We start from the raw sequence: 21,047 nt of genomic DNA, 5'->3' as shown, positions 1-21,047 counted from the left end.
TAAGCCGCTTCTGGCAAACCAGAGCAGCACATGGAGACACCGTTTACCTTCCCACCAGAGTGGTACCTATTTATCTACTTGCACTTTGACGTGCTTTCGAACTGCTAGGTTGGCAGGAGCTGGGACCAAGCAACGGGAGCTCACCCCGTCACAGGGATTCAAACCGCCGACCTTCTGATCAGCAAGCCCTAGGCTCAGTGGTTTAACCCACAGCCCCACCTGGGAGGTAAAGAGCTACAAAAACGTTTAGAAGACATCTGAAGGCAGCCACGTATTGGGAAGTTTTTAATGTCTGACATTATGTTTTTATTTGTACTGGAAGGTGCCCAGAAACTCAGCCAGATGGGCGGGGCATTATTATTATTATTATTATTATTATTATTATTATTATTATTATTAAACAGGACTCCTTCTTTTCTCTCTTACATTATCCCAAAGCATCCTGCTTGGAGTTACAGACTCCCATAACTTCATATGCCCTTCTCATAACTGAGGGCACCCTCTCTTTCTTTCTTTCTTTCTTTCTTTCTTTCTTTCTTTCTTTCTTTCTTTCTTTCTTTCTCCCCCCACCCCGCCAGTACTTGGCATAAAGTATCCTTGCTGCTACAAACCATACGAAATACTGTAATGATTTCTCTTTTATCTTTTGGAACAGCGTCTCTCAAGTACGTTAATGAAATCAATTTGGGTTTGGGACATCATCTGAATTCCAAAATCATTTGTATGTCCCTTACAATACCTTGCTCAATACTTCCTTGCGACACAGAGCTGGCACACCAGCGAAGGGACAAGTCCATCAGCATTTCTTAAAACATTGCACTGCAGACGGACCGCGGGACACTTTGTTCTTTGCAGATGGCCTCGTTTTCTTCTCTCCAATGCTACAGCCACGTGGGTCAGAATTAAAACTCGGCTCCTTCGACATTCCAGTGACTCATTACCACACACATAAAAAATGTGGGGCAGAGGGGGAAAGTGGTGTTTCTAAGGAGGAGGTGGGCATTGCCAGGTTCACACCTCCTCTGCGGCATAACTTGAAAGCTTTCTCAGGGCAAAACTGTTTACCTATTAATATGCGCACGTGGTGCAGTTTTCTGGGAGCACAGAAGGATTAGAAGATATGTGAGGTTTCAGCACTTTTCTTCTGGAACACATGCTTTCAGCATTTCCCCATTAATTCCAGCTGCATACACGTGCAGAACTTCCCCCAAAGAAGCCTGTGGGTTGCTAAGGATGAAGGGAAATGTAGCTCTGGCAGGGGTAAACTACAATTCCCAGGCTGCCTCTGCCAAATATCAAATGTTCTGCCCTGGACTCCGAGAGGAATTCTCCTTTTTGTTTTGTTTATGGAAGTACGAAATGGGATGCATTCCAGATCTCATCTGAACAGCTTGAAGCGTTTGGGGAAATTCTTATTGTTGTCACACAGCCAATGGTTCTCTCTCATCTCCGTTTTACAGGTGAATTCATCACCTTTTGGGACCCAGGTGGCGCTGTGGGTTAAACCACAGAGCCTAGAGCTTGCTGATCAGAAGGTCGGCAGTTCGAATCCCTGCAATGGTGTGAGCTCCCGTTGCTCGGTCCCAGCTCCTGCCCACCTAACAGTTCGAAAGCACATCAAAGTGCAAGTAGATAAATAGGGACCGCTCCGGCGGGAAGGTAAACGGCGTTTCCGTGTGCTGCTCTGGTTCGCCAGAAGCAGCTTTGTCATTCTGGCCACATGACCCGGAAGCTGTCTGCGGACAAACGCTGGCTCCCTCAGCCTATAGAGCGAGATGAGCGCCGCAACCCCAGAGTCGGACACGACTGGACCTGATGGTCAGGGGCCCCTTTACCTTTACCTTTAATCACCTTTTAAACCAATTTAAAAGATGATTAGACAAACTTTCAGAGGAGAGGGCTATCGATGGCTATTAGCCACAGCTATGCTATCTTGCCACAGCTGGAAGCAACAATACTTCTGAATACCAGTTGCTGGAAACCACAGGAGGGGAGAGTTGTTCTTGCATTCCAATCCTGCTTGCATGTTTCCCATAAGCCTCCGTTTGGCCACTGTGAAAAAAGGATGCTGGACTAGATGGCCCGTTGGCCTGATCCAGCAGGCTTTGGGGAAGGGAAAGTTTCCTGAGACTTTTTTTTTTTAATACTCCCAGGGAGCTCCCATTTTGTTTCGGTTGCCCTCGCAGATAAATGTTGTTGCAGTTCGTAGATACAGCTTCCTCAACACTCAACAACCCCCTAAGGCAGAGATTTCTCCTTTTACGCCTAACCAGTTTCAGCCGAAGGGGTGCCAGGGAGAGTGTGAGACTCATTATTTCATAAAAATATATATGCATGTGGTTATTACCACAAAGCAAGTGCCGGTAACATGCTTTCCGCCTCCAGTGTGTGCGGAGTCTCAACCCGTTTACAAGTTGCTCCCTACGCGGCCTGCCAAAAAGCTCTGAGCCTTCTGCGAGCTTCCTCAGGCCTAGACAACCCGAAGGGGTGTTGTAAGAGGAGAGCCTCGGGCGGGGCGGGAGTTTCGGTGATGGTGCGTGGGCTTCTACATGCTGCATGTGTGCAAGAGCATGGCAAGGGGGCGGGGACATGGATTTTGCCCCAAGGATTAGGCCTCATCCCATGGGTTTATCAGATGTGAATCACATCAATCTGGAGTGCGTGCCTCTTTGCACTTGCGAGTTGGCGTGCAGCGCTGCAGGGAGGTGAACCGCTGTCAAGTCTGTGGTCTGTGCGGTGTCTTTTGAGTGACTAGAAGAGTGGATTTGGGGTTGGTGTGTCACCGAGGCCTGTCCCTGTGCCTTGCAGCTGTGGAGAAAAGCTCTCCGGGTGCCACTTTTTTCACCCACCTGCGACTGATGCAGTTCTACCTACAAGAGTCCTTTGAGAGTTTGACTTTAACGCTGTGCGACAGGCAGAAATTTAGCAGGTGAGCCTTATTTATTTCTTCGTTCCCATGCCATTGCGTTCCTCTGCTGAACGTATTTCTGTCATGCAGGCACCTGGCAAAGAATACATGGCAATCCTGAGGCAATCCTGAGGCAAAGAGAAACCCTCAGGGCACCTGTCCCTTTAATAGAGGGAATTTCAACAAGTCGCATAGGGATGGCCAAAGCTGTCCATTTTTCTTTCTCTCAGTTTCTCATTTTTCCAATCTTCAGTTCACCACATTTCCACATAGGTTTGCTTAACAAACAACAACAACAAAGTGGTTTTAGTGTGAATTTCTCCTAACAGACACTTTTGCATGCTGTTTTTCCCTAATATACACACATTTGCAAACCAATGTCCCCATATATAACACATTTTGCATGCCTTCTGAGGCACACTTTTTTAACCTGACATATTGCACACATTTACTTGCTTTGAGAACTGCATTGCAAAATTCAGAGTATTGCACCTTTCGAAATATACGGCTCATCCAAATTTTCACTTTCCCCAGGGAAAACCTGCTGAGTCAGAACAACTACCAATAGTTTTCTTTCCTTGCATTGCTTCAGAAATAGGTAGGTTCGCTTTTAAATGTGAACTGAACGTGAACTACCCCCTCCCTAAGCAGGTGTAGGTTGTTGTGAAAGCTTCACCTGCTGAAATTCCCTTTTTTACACAACTATTAAAGGTGTAGCTGCATTGCGTGTGTGTCCCAGCCAGCATAGCTGATGGTCAGGGATGGGTGTGTGTGTGCAGCCCATCAAATCTAGAGGCCCACATGTCCCTGGTCTCTGTTGCGCACCTGCAATACTTCCAGACCCATTATCATTTCCTTTCTTTTTGGATTGTTGACCCGTGGCTAGGTAATTAAGGGGACTTAAGTAGGGAAATTTGCTTCAGAATAATTTCTGGTGCTCTAGAGCAGCTGTCTTCAGCCTTTCCAGACCCACTTAACCCAAACATGCACATATATTTTTACCCATTTCTTTTCTTTCTTTCTTTTGAACCATAGATTTGTTCGGTGGTAGTGCTGCTGTTACAGCGCCCCACCTCAGATTTGGCTGAAATAGTGGGTCCTCAACTCACCCACTGAAGACCAATGAAACGCTGATCCAACTAAGCATGTTTATTCTCCTCAAATGTAGTAAACAAAGCTAAAAGCTTTGAGACTGCTATGATTCTCTAATATTGGGCTACAGAGTAGACCCACTGAAATTCCCAGCCTGCATCACTGCTGCTGTGAGAAGCTGCCAATTGGCTAGAAAATAATTGGTCACCTGTGCCTTAATATATATATTTTTTCAGAGCCTGGAGATTTATTTATTTTTAAAATAGTTCTGTTGTTTATTTATCTTTTATATCTGTACTCAGCCCTTCCTCCCAAAGCAGCCCAGCGCAGCAAACACATGAGCGATAAGAAATAAGCACGCCGCTTGGTAATGTAGTAGTTATGTGGAAGTGCTGCTTTTAATTACATCACTATCTCCCCTAGTACATCTTCCGAAACAAGACTCATCTAATTGCCGCTTTGCATATTATGTAACATTTGGATTTATGCTGCGCTGCCAACTTTTGCCTTTAACCAGGAATTCGTTCTGCAGAGGTGAGCGGAGGATAATCCCATCCCCCACCATGCCCTGCAAAGCTGATAATTAGGGTTGCCAGACTCAATAGAGGACAGGACTTCTGTGCCTTTAATTGCCCTGCGCTCTTTTGAGTTTAGAAACCTTAAAGAGAACCAACAGACCCGTTGTTTAATTTCCAAGCAAAGGGTCTGCTGATTTCTCCCTACAGGGAGGCAGCCCCCATCATCCTAACGTCCACCTCCTCAAGTCCAGAGAGCACCAGTGGTTCTGAAGCAGCCAGAGGGGGAGGAAGAGACTCGGAGGTGGAGAGAAATCAGAGTGAGGAACAATAGGAAAGCTCGGAGGCGGAGGGATGCAGGCAGACACTTGGGGATACTGCAGAGCCAGGGAACTGACTGCTGAGGGAGGAAACTGAAAGGGCATTGCTCCTTCCGGCGCCAGAAATGAGGAGAGCACCGCAACGCAGGTCAAGGGGGCGGCGTTTTGGGGTGCCCAGACTACTTTGCTGGCATAGGAACAGTCGTACGCCATTGCCGGATTCTGATTCAGGATGAGAGGTCATGTTTTGAGCTGTATCTACACTGTAAATAGATAGCACAATAAACTTCTTTGAAGACAAACTGGACTCAGGCGGAGTTACTCTAGAGCAGTGGTTCCCAACAGGTGGTCCGCGGACCCCCAGGGGTCCGCGAGCTATGCCAGAGGGGTCCGCAAGATGCTAAAAAATATATTAAATATATTTCGTATGATAACAGATTTTTTGTTTTGGCCGCTTCCTGCATGAGCAGAGTCTAGCGCAAAACTAGAATTAGATAGAGGCAGTATGCCGTTAGGTGGCGCTTTACAAACACTACTGTTTTGCAAAGAGGCAGTGCGCGCATTCTACTAACGCTCACCTCCCCAAGATGCTTTGCACGCGTCGGCTTCATTTGTGCGCTACTGCGCAGGTACCCTGTCTTCTCCATTCCCCTCCCTCCTCCCTGGAACCTAATATTTCAGAAATAATGGACTCAAAGGACAGATTTAACTCATCTCATTAAGAACTGAAAATTAAAACTAACTGTATACTGATGGAGTACTCTGTTGTAACTGTAAAAAAACGTATAAATATAAAATATAAAAAGACTCTTAATTTGGCTCTCACTTTTTAATTTTAGGATTAGGAATTAATGGGGGTCCTTGTCACAATAGCGGCTCGATGAGGGGTCCTCGAGAAAATTTTGTTGGGAACCCCTGCTCTAGAGTAGCCACGATGATCCTCTGACAGCCGCTAAACTCTTTTAACCTAGATATGGGGAGGATTGTTGGTGGACTACAAAACCCATCACCCCTGAGGGCTCCCTGACACCGTCCCATCCAAGGGAGTGGGGTGCTTCACCTGTTGGTTTTCTAACACAAATGCTATAGGAGCATTGCCAAAAAAAAAATAAGGCGAGTGGCAGCCCTATGCCAAGAAAGAGAGGCAAGGCACATGGCACTACCTGTGACCTTTTCAGGCATCCAAGAGCTCCTCAAATAATAGAGCCGAGCAACTCATAAAAACTATTTTCCGACACCACCGTCTGTCTTGTATAACTTTATGGGAGAGAATCCCAAGGACCAGCCCTTAACAAATGACCACGTCGGACGGCTGGCTGCCTGCCTACGATACACAACAACAACAAGAGTTTTGAGGCCAAAAAGGGCACGCGTATTAATTATTTTATTTCGACGGGTAAATATGCCTTGCTTGTCGCCGCAGGCCATTGCAAACAGTGTGGGTGAAAAACATGTCTACAGAGCCATAAAACATGAGCTCTCTGGGGTTTTGTTGTTGCTGATGTTCTCATTTTAACCTACAAACAAGAGCTAAAACAAACCCCTTTACATATTAATAACTTCTGGAGAATGCTCTCAGATTAATGAGTTGCCTTGTTTTGCTGAAATGAGAATCCTATTGCTTTCAACTGGCCTTGTATGTAACACAGTAGAGGCTGAAAAATACGGCCAGGTCATGTCCCCCCCCCCTTTATCAAGTCACATTTGCCTATAACCCACCCCACCAACTCCTGTTCATGAAGCGAGCCTCTGTAAACATGCAAAGACTGCCTTGAATGTGCATCCCTCAGCTTAACTGCTAAGTGAGCCTGGCTTAAGTTTTCCAATCAGGTAGACGCTGATTCAAGAAGAAACTTGTCCAGCGGCAATTTATCTCTCAAGAAACTACAGGGCAGGTACAGATTGCGGCTAATGCTATGTGTGCTTGGTTTCATGGGACATTCCCAGACCTTTCTGGGGATGCTGGGAATTGAACCTGGGACCTTCTGCATGGGAACCACTGAGCTCCAAACATTTCTTTGGGGCACTGGTGTGGATTGGGCTTCGGAGGAGAGGATAAGCCAATGGACAAGGGTGATAGTGGCAGACATTGGCGGAGGGCCCACCTTGAAGAACTTCCCCAGCTGTCCCCCCCCCCAACCCTGGAAAGAATACGGAGACAACCAAGGGCGCTGGCTTGCCCCTATGATTGCACATTGTGCGGCACCCCTCCATTAAAAATTGGGGGGCATTGGCTCCCCGGCTCCCCAGATGATGCCCCTGGCCACATTCTTTCCCCCACACAAATATTTGAGAAGATAACTAGAGCCACACAAATATTTGAGAAGATAACTAGATCACTGCAGGAATTGGGCCCCTTCCAGAAGTAATTTCAGGCTCCTACTCTACATTTTAGGGGACACAGGTGATGCTGTGGGTTAAACCGCTCAGCCTAGGGCTTGCCAATCAGAAGGTCAGTGGTTCGAATCCCTGTGATGGGGTGAGCTCCCATTGCTCGGTCCCAGCTCCTGCCAACCTAGCAGTTCGAAAGCACGTCAAAGTGCAAGTAGATAAATAGGTACCACTCTGGCAAGAAGGTAAACAGCGTTTCCATGTGCTGCTCTGGTTTGCCAGAAGTAGCTTTGTCATGCTGGCCACATGACCTGGAAGCTGTACGCCGGCTCCCTCGGCCAATAACGCGAGATGAGCGCCGCAACCCCAGAGTCGGTCATGACTGGACCTAATGGTCAGGGGTCCCTTTACCTTTACTCTACATTTTAACACTACTAGATAGACAGATAGATGATAGATAGATAGATAGATAGATAGATAGATAGATAGATAGATAGATAGATTAGGCTATAGCCCAGCTTACTTTCAGGGATATATGGAGGAAAATGGGGATTACATTATTCTCAATTGCTCAGTACGAAGCACGACTGTTCCTGCCTTCTGTTCCTGTTCCTGTTCCTGGGCAATGAGTGCAAAGAAGCTGGGTTTATTGACAGGTGCTTGGGCAAATTTTGTTAAAATTCTGTTTTGCTTTTGGTTTTCTGGAGCCTGTTGAAGACCTTCCTCTTTCAAGAAGCCCTTTATAAGTTGCTTTCAATACATTTTATTGTTTTATCACTTTATCTCTTGTTTGCCACCCTGGGCTTCTTTGGGAAGGGCAGGCAGGGTATAAAACAAGCAAGCAACCGAACAAGCTTATTACTTTAAACATCTTTAAATGTAAAGGTCACCTGCCGAGGTTAGTTTTTGCTCTATTGACTTACACTGGGTGGCTCTTAGCTCCACCGCACCTCACCCCAGAGTTAATCATCATCATCACCACCACTATCCCTCTGCTCCACTTGCTTAACAAAATAGCTTCCTCTACAGATGATCTCCATGGAAAGCCTACTTGATTCCCCCCCCCCCCATATACCAAACTGCTGCTAAAGGCCTGAGGAGGAGGCCAGGCTGTTGTTGTTGTTGTTTCTCTTTCTCTTTCTCTTTCTCTTTGTGTGTTTGTGTGCCTTGGTGAAATCCATGCGAAATATTTTGGGTACACAATGAGTTCTCACACAGGGTTGGATGATAGGCCCCTGCTGTTGCTCTGTGTGAACTGATGGTGCACCCTAGATAAGAATCAAGAAGATTGCCGGTTTGCAAAGGCAGCAATAAAAACCCCTCCTGTTGCTGGCAGGTAGGCAGTCATACATGAAGCGTTTATGCATCAATTGCTTCAGGTGTCTTGTTGTACAGTATCCTTTTTGCCTGCAGAATAAGATCGAACCCTCTTACTGCTGAATCCCTGTCTTTATAATACTGTTTTTACTGCTTGTTGTTTTTTAAAATAGTCTCTCTGTTTTACTGCTTTTACGTTCATAGAATCATAGAAATGTAGAGTTGGACGGGACCACCGGTCTGTGTGTGTGTGTGTGTGTGTGTGTGTACAGTGGTCCCTCGACTTACAAAATAAATCCGTTCCGAATGCACATTCGTAGGTCGGAAAGTCGAAAAAAGCGGTTTTCCATAGGAATGCATTGGAAACGGAAAAATCCGTAAGTCGAGTAAACCACATCTAAAATTCGTAAGTCGAAAAAACCCCATCTAAACTGCAACGGTTTTCCTTTCGGATGCCGAAAAAAACCGTAAGCGTGCGGCCATTTTTTTTCCATTCGTAACTCAAAAATTTGTAAGTCGAGTACTTCGTAAGTCGAGGGGCCACTGTATATAGAAATCCTTCTAATTAACCCAGACATATAGTACCTTTGCACTTGTACGTATGAGTCATCCCAGTGTGTGTGGCTCATGGGGTGCAGGAGGCAATTGGTTTCCCACCCCCCCATGGGCCGCCATTTTGCACCTGGTTATGCCCCCCCCCCGGCTTCCCTCAACACTATTTTGCAACTGATTGATGGACCTCAGGGTTCCAGCAAAGAAGGAAGTAGCTGCCACAAGTTCCCACATCTTACCCAGATCATGGCACCCAGGACTGTTTGGTGGCAGCTCATTGTAAGGTCAGCTCAGGTCAGCTGGGGTGCCGGGGAAGCTGCCTTTTGCAAAAGTTTGTCTGCCCTGATGGATCTCCTAACGGAGGAACCCCTTGCTCGTTTCTGAGCTTCCCCAGAATGCACTTTGAAAACGACTGCAATGTTGCGTCAGCGGCACCATGACCCAGGCGGCTCAGTCGCAGCATGGAACAGAAACACACACACACCCAGCCATGAGCAGCCCCAATTAAACCTGCCTGCCACATCGGTCGCCTCACCTGGGGCGCGTGTGTTCTCGACCCCATTGGCTGGGTCCCCTGGCGCATGGGCCCGGCGTGTGTCCAGCCAGGCTGATCCCTGTGGCTCCAGTCTCCCCGTCGCCCATTGTCTTTTTTCAAGTTTCCATTGCCCTGTGCAAACTGGCCCCAGTGGAAAGAACGTTGTAGGGGCAGCAGATAAGGCAATGCAAATAGGATTTTTAAGTCACCCGTCAATGTGTAAGGAGTGGACAGGATGTGCCTTCAATCATCTCCCTCTCCACCCCCCACCGCACTGCTGTGCACTCGGAAAGTTTGTCTGTTTGGAGAAGGGGTGGATATATGGGAGGGATCAGGGCAGCCAGGAGCTGTTGGGTCCAGTTTGGGAAAAGCTAGGCCTGGCATTATCCAGGACCTTTATAAGGCAAAGGGGGACAGGAGTTGAACCTGCTGCCTGGAGAGAGATAAGTTGCCAAAGGCTGGCTGAGTGGAGAGACACATCGGAGGAGCAGGTAAAAAAAAGGGAGTGTGGCATCTATATACCTGTGCCTGCATCTCTGTCTGTCCATCTCTCCTTTGCGGTTTCCCTCTCCACTCCCCGTGTAACAATTTACCCTCTTTACTCTGCTGTTGACCACCTTACGCATGCCTGTCTGAACACCCTGCCTTTCTTCATCTCCCCCAGCCAGTGTGTGTGAGAGAGAATCAAGGGAGAGAGAGACTGCCTAGTTGCATTTTAAGCAGCCAAGGGGTCAGAGTCTTCGTTATCCTGCATAGTGCTCACACTCCAAGAGCAGCAGGACCAAAATTGCACATGGATTTGCTTTCGCTTTATTCATTTGTACAGGTTGTGGTGTCCAGCTGATTCCTCAGGTGCAAAATTACAGACCCTATTTTAGTGCAACAAACACCCTGCCACCAAATCTCGTGTCCCCCAAGTCCCTTTCTCATATTTAGATGTCTGGTTTAGATGTGGGGGTTTTTTGCACTCTGTATATCCTAAGGGACACTCATGCCTTTATTGCAAATTCATATATTGTTGGGCTGAGTCCTGCGAATGAAAAGAATGTTTCAGAGCCCAAGAATGGTTTGAGGCATACAATTAAGAACCATCTTTTAACTCTGTCATCTCTGCTGCTTCTTCCCCGTGCTTCTCGCCTGACAGCTGAAAAGAACGACCCTGCTTAGACGATGGAGGAGGACTTATCATACAAGACCATCTTTTCCCTGGGGCGGTTTAAGATCCGCAAGATGCAGAATGGACCCCCCTCGGAACAAGCCAAGAGTGCCCCCAAATGCCCGGCGGAGCTACCGCCACCTTCGCAGATGGAGGAAAACGGATCTCTTTCAGCCCCTCCGGATTACGAGACCACAATTGATGCCTGCCCTCGCTATGAATTCTACGCCCTTTCAGCACCTGCTGGGCGGCGGAAGGTCCGCCCTTCACTGGACATGCTCAGAAATGCAGATCTGGTGAGACCCGTTAGAGGACCCTTCTCCGCAAAAGGTGGCGTCTGCCAGAGTTTTCCAGAAAACGTACATCACTGGGTGCAACAGCACACTTTTGAAAACAGCTGGCAAGGAAGGACCTTCTCCTGCATGTGAAGTGGAGGAGGGGAACCTGTGGCCCTCCAGATTTTTCTGGACTACAACTCCCATCATCCCTGGTGGGGGCTGATGAGAGTTAGAGTTCATCAGCTTCTGGAGGGCCACATAGGGCCGGCCCACTCATGAGGCAAGGTGAGGCGACCACCTTGGGCAGCAGGATCCACAGGACAGCAGATCCAGCCTCCAAGGGATGCATTGCCCACTGCTGCTGCTGCTGCAGTGGCAAAAGCAGGCCCAGCACAATCATTGGAGGCCAGATCTCTGTCCTCCTCAGCAGCCTCCCGCTAAGCCACCTCTACAGCGGCCTGTTGGCAAAACGGAGGCCCTGCTGGTCTCTTCCCACCCTTGGTCCCAATGTAGATCTTTATTCCACCCGTGTTGCGGGTGTAGATCTTCACTCACCCCTTTTTCTTCTCTGACAAGGCATAGCTGTCTGCCATTTTGCAGTCCACCTCAGGTGGCAAAATGTTTTGAGCCGGCCGTGACGCCAGAGGTTCCGCACCCTTGGTGTAACACGATAGGATGGGCCTTCCCACTTGGAGACAAAGGTTTCTATTTCTACAGAAGACCGCTTGGGCAATTAAAATATCACCCTCCTAAGTGACCCAAGTTCTCCTCTTTTCCTTCTGTCCATTGCGCCAAGTAAGACTTAACAAGAAGCGAATGCGAAATTCACAGAACGCTGGCATCCTCCCAAACTTGGGGTGTTTTATTCTGTCCCTAAATTCCAATGCGTGCTTGTTAACTCCCTCATCCCATTCCCTTGGTTTATTATTATTTTTCACAGGGGAAAGGAGGCCCCAATGCCATGGAGGCAGAGGAGAAAGATGTGGAAGCCGACGAACCGGAAGTGGAACCTGTCCGCTTTGGCTGGGTGACCGGCGTCATGGTAAAGTCAATAAATGAAATGAGTGGATTGATTGGATTGCAGGAAAAGGAGAGGGTGCTCATCTAGTCCCAGGGGTATACAATAATGTTGGGAACAGCAGCAGCCAATGAATTGGTCCTGAATTATATATACAGTGGTACCTCGGTTTACGAACTTAATCCGTTCTTAAGTCCGAACTTAAGTCCGTTCTTAAACCAAAACCATTCTTAAACCGAGGCACGCTTTCCCTAATGAGGCCTCCTGCAGCCCGTGGCCTTCCACCATTCGGCTTCCGTTCGTAGACTGAGGTAAAGTTCGCTAACCGGAACACTACTTCCGATTTTGCGGAGTTCATATACCGAATAGTTCGTAAACAGGGCTGTTCTTAAACCGAGGTACCACTGTACATAAAAGGCAACCAGTAAGACATACAACATAGATTCAACCTTTGCTGTTCTGGTGCCCCCCAGATGTTTTAGGATTACAGCTCCCCTCAGATTCAGCCAGGGCTGCAGTGCTGGCTGGTGCTGATGGGGATTGTAGTCCAGAACATCTGGAGGCACCAGAACTCCCAGTTTCTAACTTTTCACATCTTAAATTCGGTTCTCCACATTTTGCAGCAACTTGTGGTTTTATTTTTTTCAAACCCTTCATGAAAATTCGCCAGCATTTTGGTGTGAATGTCCTAACCAACCCCTTTAAATGTGCAGTTTGGAATAATGTACGCAAGCAATTTTCCCCAATATAAATCCACTTTTGCATGTTATTGTCACCAACGTCGTCACTATTAATGCACCCTTTGCACCCAGTTATGCAAACACGGTTGAGTTGGAGAACTACATAGCAAAATTCGGATGAGATGAGTGCGAATTTGGAAAGATAGCAGTGTGTTGGTTCGCATCTTGTTCCAGAAGCTGAGAATTTGCTCACATGCATACTGAATCGAGTTTCTCCTCCATCCCTAGTGTCGGTGTGCTTTTAGGTTCTCAGCTTCTTTTTTCCTCCTCTTCTTCTATTTCTGAAGATCCGGTGCATGCTGAACATCTGGGGTGTGATCCTTTACCTTCGTTTGCCATGGATAACTGCACAAGCCGGGATAGGTGAGAGTCTTTTTACCCATGGATAGTTGGGACTAAAAGGAAAAGAGACTGTCCTCTTTTTGTGGTGTGTTTTTGTTTGAACTGTTTTGCACAACCCTTTTGTGCTTGGTCCTTGATTCCTGATGTGGGCACCTGTACATGTTTGAAAATACATTTACATCATGTATGCATAAAGTGGGGGGGGGAGAGAAGAGGGAATAACCATAGAATTTAAGAGTTGTTGGGGACTATGAAGGGCCATCTAGCCCAACCCACTGCGATGCAGGAATCTTTTGCCCAAAATGGGACTTAAACTCATGACCCTGAGGTTAAGAGTCTCGTACTCTACCAGTTGAGCTACCATATGTGAAATAAGAGATATAAATGTGTTGAGGTTGTCAGGTTGTTCTGTCAACCAGGATAACTGTTAGTAATTAATGAAAGTGGGTTTCAACTATTTAGAATCTGATTTTATTTTATTTTAAATGAAACCATTTTCAAATATTGAGTTGTAGCTGGTGCTACTCAGAGTAGACCCACAGAAGTTAATTAACATAACTAAGGCCCCCATCTGCTCTATACATCTAAAGCAGTAGCTTACCTTTAAACATTCATGGCTTCCCAGAGCTATATTTCCACACCTCTCTGTGAAGACAGACTGTTAAACCACTTGGAATTGTAGCTTAGCGTGGGGAACTGGGGGTTTCCTCACAATTATCAGTACCCTTAACAAACCATAGTTCCCAGTACGCTTTGGGGGAAACCGTGACTGATTAAAGTGGCACGACACAGTTTTAAATATATAGTGCAGATTGGGCTTTGGGGGCTCATTAATTTCAACAGGGCTACTCTAACCTAGTCAGATACAATCGCTTGTTTGCATTCCAGCCCTTATTCCTCTTCTGAATTTTTCCATTATGACTTCGATTATTTTTAAAACAAAAATCGCTCACATCTGCCTTCTGTGTGTGTGTGTGTGTGTGTGTGTGTGTGTGTGTGTGTGTGTGTGTGTGTGTGTAAACCAGTCCAGAATTATCTAGCAAATAAAGAACATTTGGGTGAATACCATTGGCAATTGGGAGACTTTGGAAGCGAAACCAGGAGTAGCCTAACCCAGATGTTTTCAACGTTTTTGAGTTCACGGCTCCCTTGACCAACTGCCTTCTTTCCATGACACCCCTGTGGGGCTCAAGATCCCAGTTGTGTCACCCCTTGCCTGCAGCCTCTCACCCTTTTTTGAACGCCCTCCCTTGTGGAGTGTGTCCACTCAGCCTCCTCTCCCTCTCCTTGGGAGTCCTCCGGGCAGCCACCACCACGGCCCGTGGTCTCTGAGCTGCCCCCCACCCCCTGCCCCAAAGAGAGGTGCCTCCTCCCTGACCAGCCCCAGAGGCACAATTCGCCTGCGGAGCTTGTAGCCAGGACAGCTGCGACAAACAGCCACACAAGCCTTTGGGAGGCAGAGATGTGAGAAGGCATCATGGGAGGGAGGGAAGGAAAGACGGACAGAGGTCAGTGTTGCCTGCAGCACCCTTGAATATCAGTCAAGGCACCCCAGGGTGCCACGGCATACTGGTTGAAAACCACTGGCCTGAACCATTCGGTTCAGAAAGTGGGTGTTGGTGAGGTCTGTTGGTGATGCTGACAGGATTGCTAACCCATTCAGTTACCTCCTTTCCCCCCCCTCCCCAGGGTTAACCTGGCTGATCATTATAATGTCGTCTGTGGTGACCAGCATCACTGGGCTCTCCATCTCAGCCATCTCCACCAACGGCAAGGTCAAAGCAGGTAAGCCATCTTCCTTTTCGCCAAATGGAAGCCAATCCTTTTGCCCCCTTGTACTAGGCAATGGCCACATTCGCACCATACGTTTAAAGCACCTCGAGGCCACTTTCAGCAGCCGTGACTTCCCCCAAAGAATTCTTTGTTAAGGATACTGTGAGTCAATAGAAGACCCCCTATTCCCCTTGCAGAGCTACAATTATTATTATTATTATTATTTATTTATACCCCGCCCATCTGGCTGGGTTTCCCCCGCCACTCGGGGCGGCTTCCAACAAATACCAAAATACATTAAAATATCACAGATTAAAAACTTCCCTAAACAGGGCTGCCTTTAGGTGTTTTCTAAATGTCAGGTAGTTGTTTATCTCCTTGACCTCCGATGGAAGGGCATTCCACAGGGCGGGCGCCACTACCGAGAAGGCCCTCTGCCTGGTTCCCTGTAGCTTTGCTTCTCGCAGTGAGGGAATCGCCAGAAGGCCCTCGGCGCTGGATCTCAGTGTCCGGGCTGAACAATGGGGGTGGAGACGCTCCTTCAGGTATATAGGACTGAGGCCGTTTAGGGCTTTAAAGGTCAGCACCAACACTTTGAATTGTGCTCGGAAACGTACCAGGAGCCATTGTAGGTCTCTTAGGACCGGTGTTATGTGGTCTCGGCAGCCGCTCCCAGTCACCAGTCTAGCTGCCGCATTCTGGATTAATTGCAGTTTCCGGGTCACCTTCAAAGGTAGCCCCACGTAGAGTGCATTGCAGTAGTCCAAGCGGGAGAGAACTAGAGCATGCAGCACTCTGGTGAGACAGTCTGCGGGCAGGTAGGGTCTCAGCCTGCGTACCAGATGGAGCTGGTAGACAGCCGCCCTGAACACAGAATTAACCTGTGCCTCCATGGACAGCTGTGAGTCCAAAATGACTCCCAGGCTGCGCACCTGGTCCTTCAAGGGCACAGTTATCCCATTCAGTACCAGGGAGTTCCCCACACCTGCCCGCCCCCTGTCCCCCCAAAACAGTACTTCTGTCTTGTCAGGATTCAACCTCAATCTACAATTCCCAGAGTGGTTTAGCAATCAATCCCTTTTCACCGGCAACCTGGGAACTGTAGCTCCGGGGGGGGGGTTAAGGGTCTCCTGATGACTGTCAGCACCCTTAACAGCCTACAGCTCCCAGAATTATTTGAGGAAACCTACGACTGTTTAAAATGGAGCTTTACATGTATGGAGCAAATGTGGCCATTGATAAAGGTGGAATGAGTGATAATCGGCAACATAGCTGTCAAGTTCTCCCGTTTTTTAATGCTGAATATGCTTCCTCGCGAGAAAATGGAAAACTTGACAGCTATGATTGGCAAGTGTGTGGAAACAATATTTGAACATGCTGAAACTGGGTTGCTGTGGTGTTGCCACAGAGAGCTGCAACAAGGCTGGAGTCAGGAGTCAGCGTTTGCAGACACCTGCCTCACTGTGGGGCCCACTGCTGGCCTTGCTGCCTGTTCCCCTGACCTCTCCGAATGTCTGAACTCTTCCAAGAGTAAGGAGAAGGCTCAACAGCTTCCAAATGAAGAGAAGAAGAGGAGGAGTTTGGATTTGATATCCCGCTTTATCACTACCCTAAGGAGTCTCAAAGCAGCTAACATTCTCCTTTCCCTTCCTCCCTCACAACAAATACTCTGTGAGGTGAGTGGGGCTGAGAGACTTCAGAGAAGTGTGACTAGCCCAGCAGCTGCATGTGGAGGAGCGGAGACTTGAACCCGGTTCACCAGATTACGAGTCCACCGCTCTTAACCACTACACCACACTGGCATTTCTCCTTCCTTCCAGGAAGAGATGCACCTTGAACCCAGGGTTGGAGGCAAGAAAATGAGTGCTGTGTTGACAGTGGTGGGGGGAGGGGGGTCCACCCAGGAAAGGAGCCCCAGTGTGGGTATCTTCCCCTAGGGTCTCTCAAAATATGGGGCCCACACTAAGCTACACAACTTTGCTGGGGGAAAAGCTTCCTTTGGAGAAACTGGCTTGAATCCAAATCGCTTCCTCTAAATCAGGCATCCCCAAACTTCGGCCCTCCAGATGTTTTTGGACTACAACTCCCATCATCCCTGACCCCTGTCTGGTCCTGCTAACTAGGGATGATGGGAGTTGTAGTCCAAAAGCAGCCGGAGACTCAAGTTTGGGAAACTGCTCTAAATGGGCTTCTAAGGGACTCCATGTAGCGGCCAATCAGCTGGTCGGTGGTTATAGCCGGCCGCTTCGAAGGTGTGTTCCCAGCACCAATCAGCTGCTTGACACTACCTGCACATCTTCAGAGCCAGCCCTGAGGAGTAAATAACATCTGAATTGTCTCCTGGCGCAGGTGGTACCTACTTTCTCATCTCCCGAAGCTTGGGCCCAGAGCTGGGCGGCTCCATCGGCCTTCTCTTCTCCTTTGCCAACGCCGTCGCTGTGGGTATGCATGTGGTGGGCTTCGCCGAAACTGTCAAGGACCTCCTTGTGGTACGTGTGGCACGCACTCCCATGCCATCTTGCCCCATGTATTGGCCCCCACGTCCATTTCTTTAGCAACAGTTTGATCAGCAGAAATAGCCGGGTGGCCCTTTTGAGCTCTAGGCTATTCTAGGCTAGTGTTAGCTGTGGTGCGTTTTTTCTGGCCAAATTGGCAACACTGTATAGGCCAGGCATCCCCAAACTGCGGTCCTCTTTGGCCTATAGCTCCCATGATCCCTAGCTAAGAGGACCAGTGATCAGGGAAGATGGGAATTGTAGTCCAAAACATCTGGAGGGCCGAAATTTGGGGATGCCTGGTATAGGCCCTTCTTAGACAACAACAACAACAAAGTAAAAACAATATTTATTTTTAATTTATATGCCACCCATCTGACTGGATTGCCCCAGCACTCTGGGTGGCTTCCAACAAAATATCAAAACACGAAAACCTTCAAACATTAAAAAATACCTCCCTGTACAGGGCTGCCTTCAGGTGTATTCTAAAACTCAGATAGGTGTTTATTTCCTGGGTGCTGATCTGGGGCAAAAATGGGGGGAAAAATTAACGTCACATGGCAGCAGTCTCCTCCCCCAATTTGCACATGCTCGTTAGAATATTCTAGTGGAGATGCATGTGCTGGGAAGAGGAGCCTTGGGGAGGAGGCAGGGCTACAGCTCGGTGGCGGAGCATTTGCACCACATGCAGAAGGTCCCAGCTTCAGTTCTGAGGTGGGATAGGAAATGCCCCTTGCCTGAACCCTTGGAGAACTTCTGCCAGTCATTGTAGTTCTGGGTGAGGAAACTCCCACCTGATCAGTGCCTGGTGGTGTGGCTACCTGGGAGCGACGTTTATGTTCCCCTGGGTTCCACAAGGGCAGAGGGCACCACTCAGCTGGCAGCTCTGTTCTCCTGTGCTCTGAGCGATGGGCATGAACCCAAGGACCTAAAGAGGAGAAGGCAATCCCAGGGGAGCGGGTCAGACCTGCCTTTGAGGCCTATCTCACCTTCACTCTCCTCCGGCAGGAGTTCGATGCGGTGATGACCGACCCAACAAATGACATCCGCATCGTGGGTGTGATCACCATCACTGTTCTCCTGGGCATCGCCCTGGCTGGCATGGAATGGGAGGCCAAGGTAACTGGAAAGGAAACCATGTTTGGATTGGGGTAACGGGGTGCAGTTAAAACAGAGCACAAGGTTTCAGGAAGCCAGGAGTCCTGGGGCTGTGGTAGCTGGGCGTGCGCATCAGCTTTGATTTTAGAAAGAGCAGAAGCAAAATCCTCGTCCCGTGGAGAGGAGAAGAGAGGGTGTCAGTCAATAAGAGACCCTGAGAATCAGGACCAGATAGGACTGGCTTCCAGCTGGGTGAAGAAAAAGTTTGCTAGTAAGCATGGCTTCTTTTAATAATCCCTCTCTTTCCAGGCTCAAGTTGTCTTCTTCTTCGTCATCATGATCTCCTTCATCAATTATTTTGTGGGCACCTTCATCCCAGCCACTCCAGAGAAGATGGCGAAGGGGTACTTCAGCTATCGAAGTAAGGGCCACGTCCTCCACAATCTGTTGTCACCAGCTTCCTCCCAGAACCATTCACCCTGTAAGATTTGCCCTGCTGGCACAAAGCAACCCCAGCCTACCTAAAACAGGGGATCAGCAGACTTCCCCTTGCTTTCAGCCCAGCTGTATCTTTATCTGATTCCCCTGCACCTGGCATCAGATGTGTCTGCCTTGGCTTGGCCAGAACAGCCTTGCAGGTCAAATGGAGAAGCCCGCTAGGCTAAATGTTCTTCACCAGGGCTAAACATTCCTCTCGGTAGTGGCGCATGCCCTGTGGAATGCCCTCCCATCAGATGTCAAAGAAATAAACAACTATCTGGTGGTTAAAAGATATCTGAGGGCAGCCCTGTTTAGGGAAGTTTTTAATGATTGATGTTTTAATGTATTTTTAATTGTTTGTTGGAAGCCGCCCAGACTGGCTGGGGAAACCCAGCCAGATGGGTGGGGTATAAATAATAAATTATTATTATTATTATTATTATTATTATTATTATCATTATCATTATCATTATCATTATCATCATCACCACCACCACCGATTCAGAAATTTAGTTTGACTTGATTATCTCTTTAAAAAGCTAGAACATTCTGCTTCCCCCCCCCCATTGCGTTTGCGTAAATCACCTTTCCTTTTCTCTCCTCCTTTTCCAAAGCCAGTAACTTCTTGGACAATATCGGCCCTGAATGGCGAGGCGAAACTGGCAGCTTTTTCGGCATGTTCTCTATCTTCTTTCCTTCGGCTACGGGGATCCTGGCTGGTGCCAATATCTCGGGAGACCTCAAGGTAAATTGCTCTGGGTCTGTGTTTTGCTTTTGTTTAATTTAGTCAATAATGAATTGCATTTATATTCCACCTCTCATCGGGCAGCTCAAGGGGGTGACGTTGGTGGTTCTCCCTCTCCCGATTCCATCGTCACAACAACCCTGTGATGTGGTTGCTATGCATAACCGTGGGCCCCCCATCAGGTCTGCTGGGCCCCAGGAATTGTTTGAATCTGGTGCACGAATTTTTGCTGGCTCTGCCTTTCCCTCGGAAGCTGCTAGCTGGAGTTGCAGCAGCTGAAGGGGGCGAAGGGATGTGTTGTCAAACACCTAGTGGTTCCCAGCCGTCTCACCTGGTGGAATGGCTGCTGGTGTGAACAGTTGTGGGAGGGGAGGGACCAAAGGGCAACCAGGTGAAGAAGGCCTTGGCTGCCTCACCTCTGCCTCCGAAGAGCAGTGAGGTGGAAACGCCCTTGGCCATTCGCGCCCTGAACCCTGTAATTATCACTCATTGTGCTGTTTCCTCGGCAGGACCCGGCAGTGGCCATCCCCCAGGGGACGCTCATGGCTATCTTCCTGACAACCTTGACGTACCTGGCTATCTCTGCCACCATAGGTAAAGAGCTTACCTACAAGAATGGCACATGCCAGGGTTGGGCCAAGACACTTCTGCTGACCCTGAGAAGCCTAGCAGGACGACAACCATTGATTTAGACCATGTTTTCTACTTGGTCTCCCAGCGACTTATTTTAAAACGTGAACGCCTTACAATGCTGACTCGTTCCTACGAAAACACACATCATTCATTCGAAATATATACAAAACAAACCTCTGCGCTGCCCTCAGGGAAGGAGCAGGGTGCTTTGGTAACTCACTGCCACAGGAATCTTGGGTGGCACATTTCTCAGCAATGTAATTATCCAAGACTACATACACCCGGGGCTTTTTTTCAGCCGGAACTTGCCAGAATTCAGTTCTGGCACCTCTCAGGTGAGCACCATTGCCATGATAAGAGAACAATGGAAGTGTTCGTGGTGAGTTCCGGCACCTATTTTTTCTAGAAGAATAGCACTGCATACACCATATATTTAAACCACACACACACAAAATCCTGGGAACTATTGTTTACCCTTCACAGACCCAGCGCCCTTAACAAACTACAGTTCCCAGAATTCCTTGGGGTGGAGGGAACATGTTTTATACGCATCATGTGCCTGGAGCCATAGTCTGGGGTGGAATGTTTTTACCTGGTGCCTCCCTGCCTCCATTCCATGTGTATCAGAGGTGCAGCTGAATCTGACACAGGCAGAGCAATTGTGTCCCCCATGGCACCTGAAGCCAGCTGGATCGCATAGGGGGCTGGCGGCATGCCAC

General features: G+C 48.3%; 1 protein-coding gene across 1 annotated transcript in view; it reads left to right on the top strand.

The window, feature by feature from the left end:
• Positions 1-2,666: 2,666 nt before the first annotated feature.
• LOC118095256 (solute carrier family 12 member 3) overlaps positions 2,667-21,047 on the top strand; it is a 37,903-nt gene continuing 19,522 nt past the window's right edge. The window contains exons 1-10 of the mRNA XM_035136352.2: positions 2,667-2,929; positions 10,715-11,022; positions 11,945-12,046; positions 13,050-13,125; positions 14,794-14,889; positions 17,227-17,366; positions 18,381-18,491; positions 18,780-18,891; positions 19,565-19,695; positions 20,205-20,289. Of these exons, the coding sequence (XP_034992243.2) occupies positions 10,741-11,022; positions 11,945-12,046; positions 13,050-13,125; positions 14,794-14,889; positions 17,227-17,366; positions 18,381-18,491; positions 18,780-18,891; positions 19,565-19,695; positions 20,205-20,289 (1,135 nt within the window). The 5' untranslated portion in view covers positions 2,667-2,929; positions 10,715-10,740. The remainder of the gene's footprint in view (positions 2,930-10,714; positions 11,023-11,944; positions 12,047-13,049; positions 13,126-14,793; positions 14,890-17,226; positions 17,367-18,380; positions 18,492-18,779; positions 18,892-19,564; positions 19,696-20,204; positions 20,290-21,047) is intronic.

The sequence above is a fragment of the Zootoca vivipara genome, chromosome 13 (assembly GCF_963506605.1).
Source record: "Zootoca vivipara chromosome 13, rZooViv1.1, whole genome shotgun sequence".
NCBI classification, from domain to species: Eukaryota; Metazoa; Chordata; class Lepidosauria; order Squamata; family Lacertidae; genus Zootoca; species Zootoca vivipara.
Note: the sequence above shows the minus strand (reverse complement) of the source record. Positions and strands in the feature narration are given on the sequence as shown.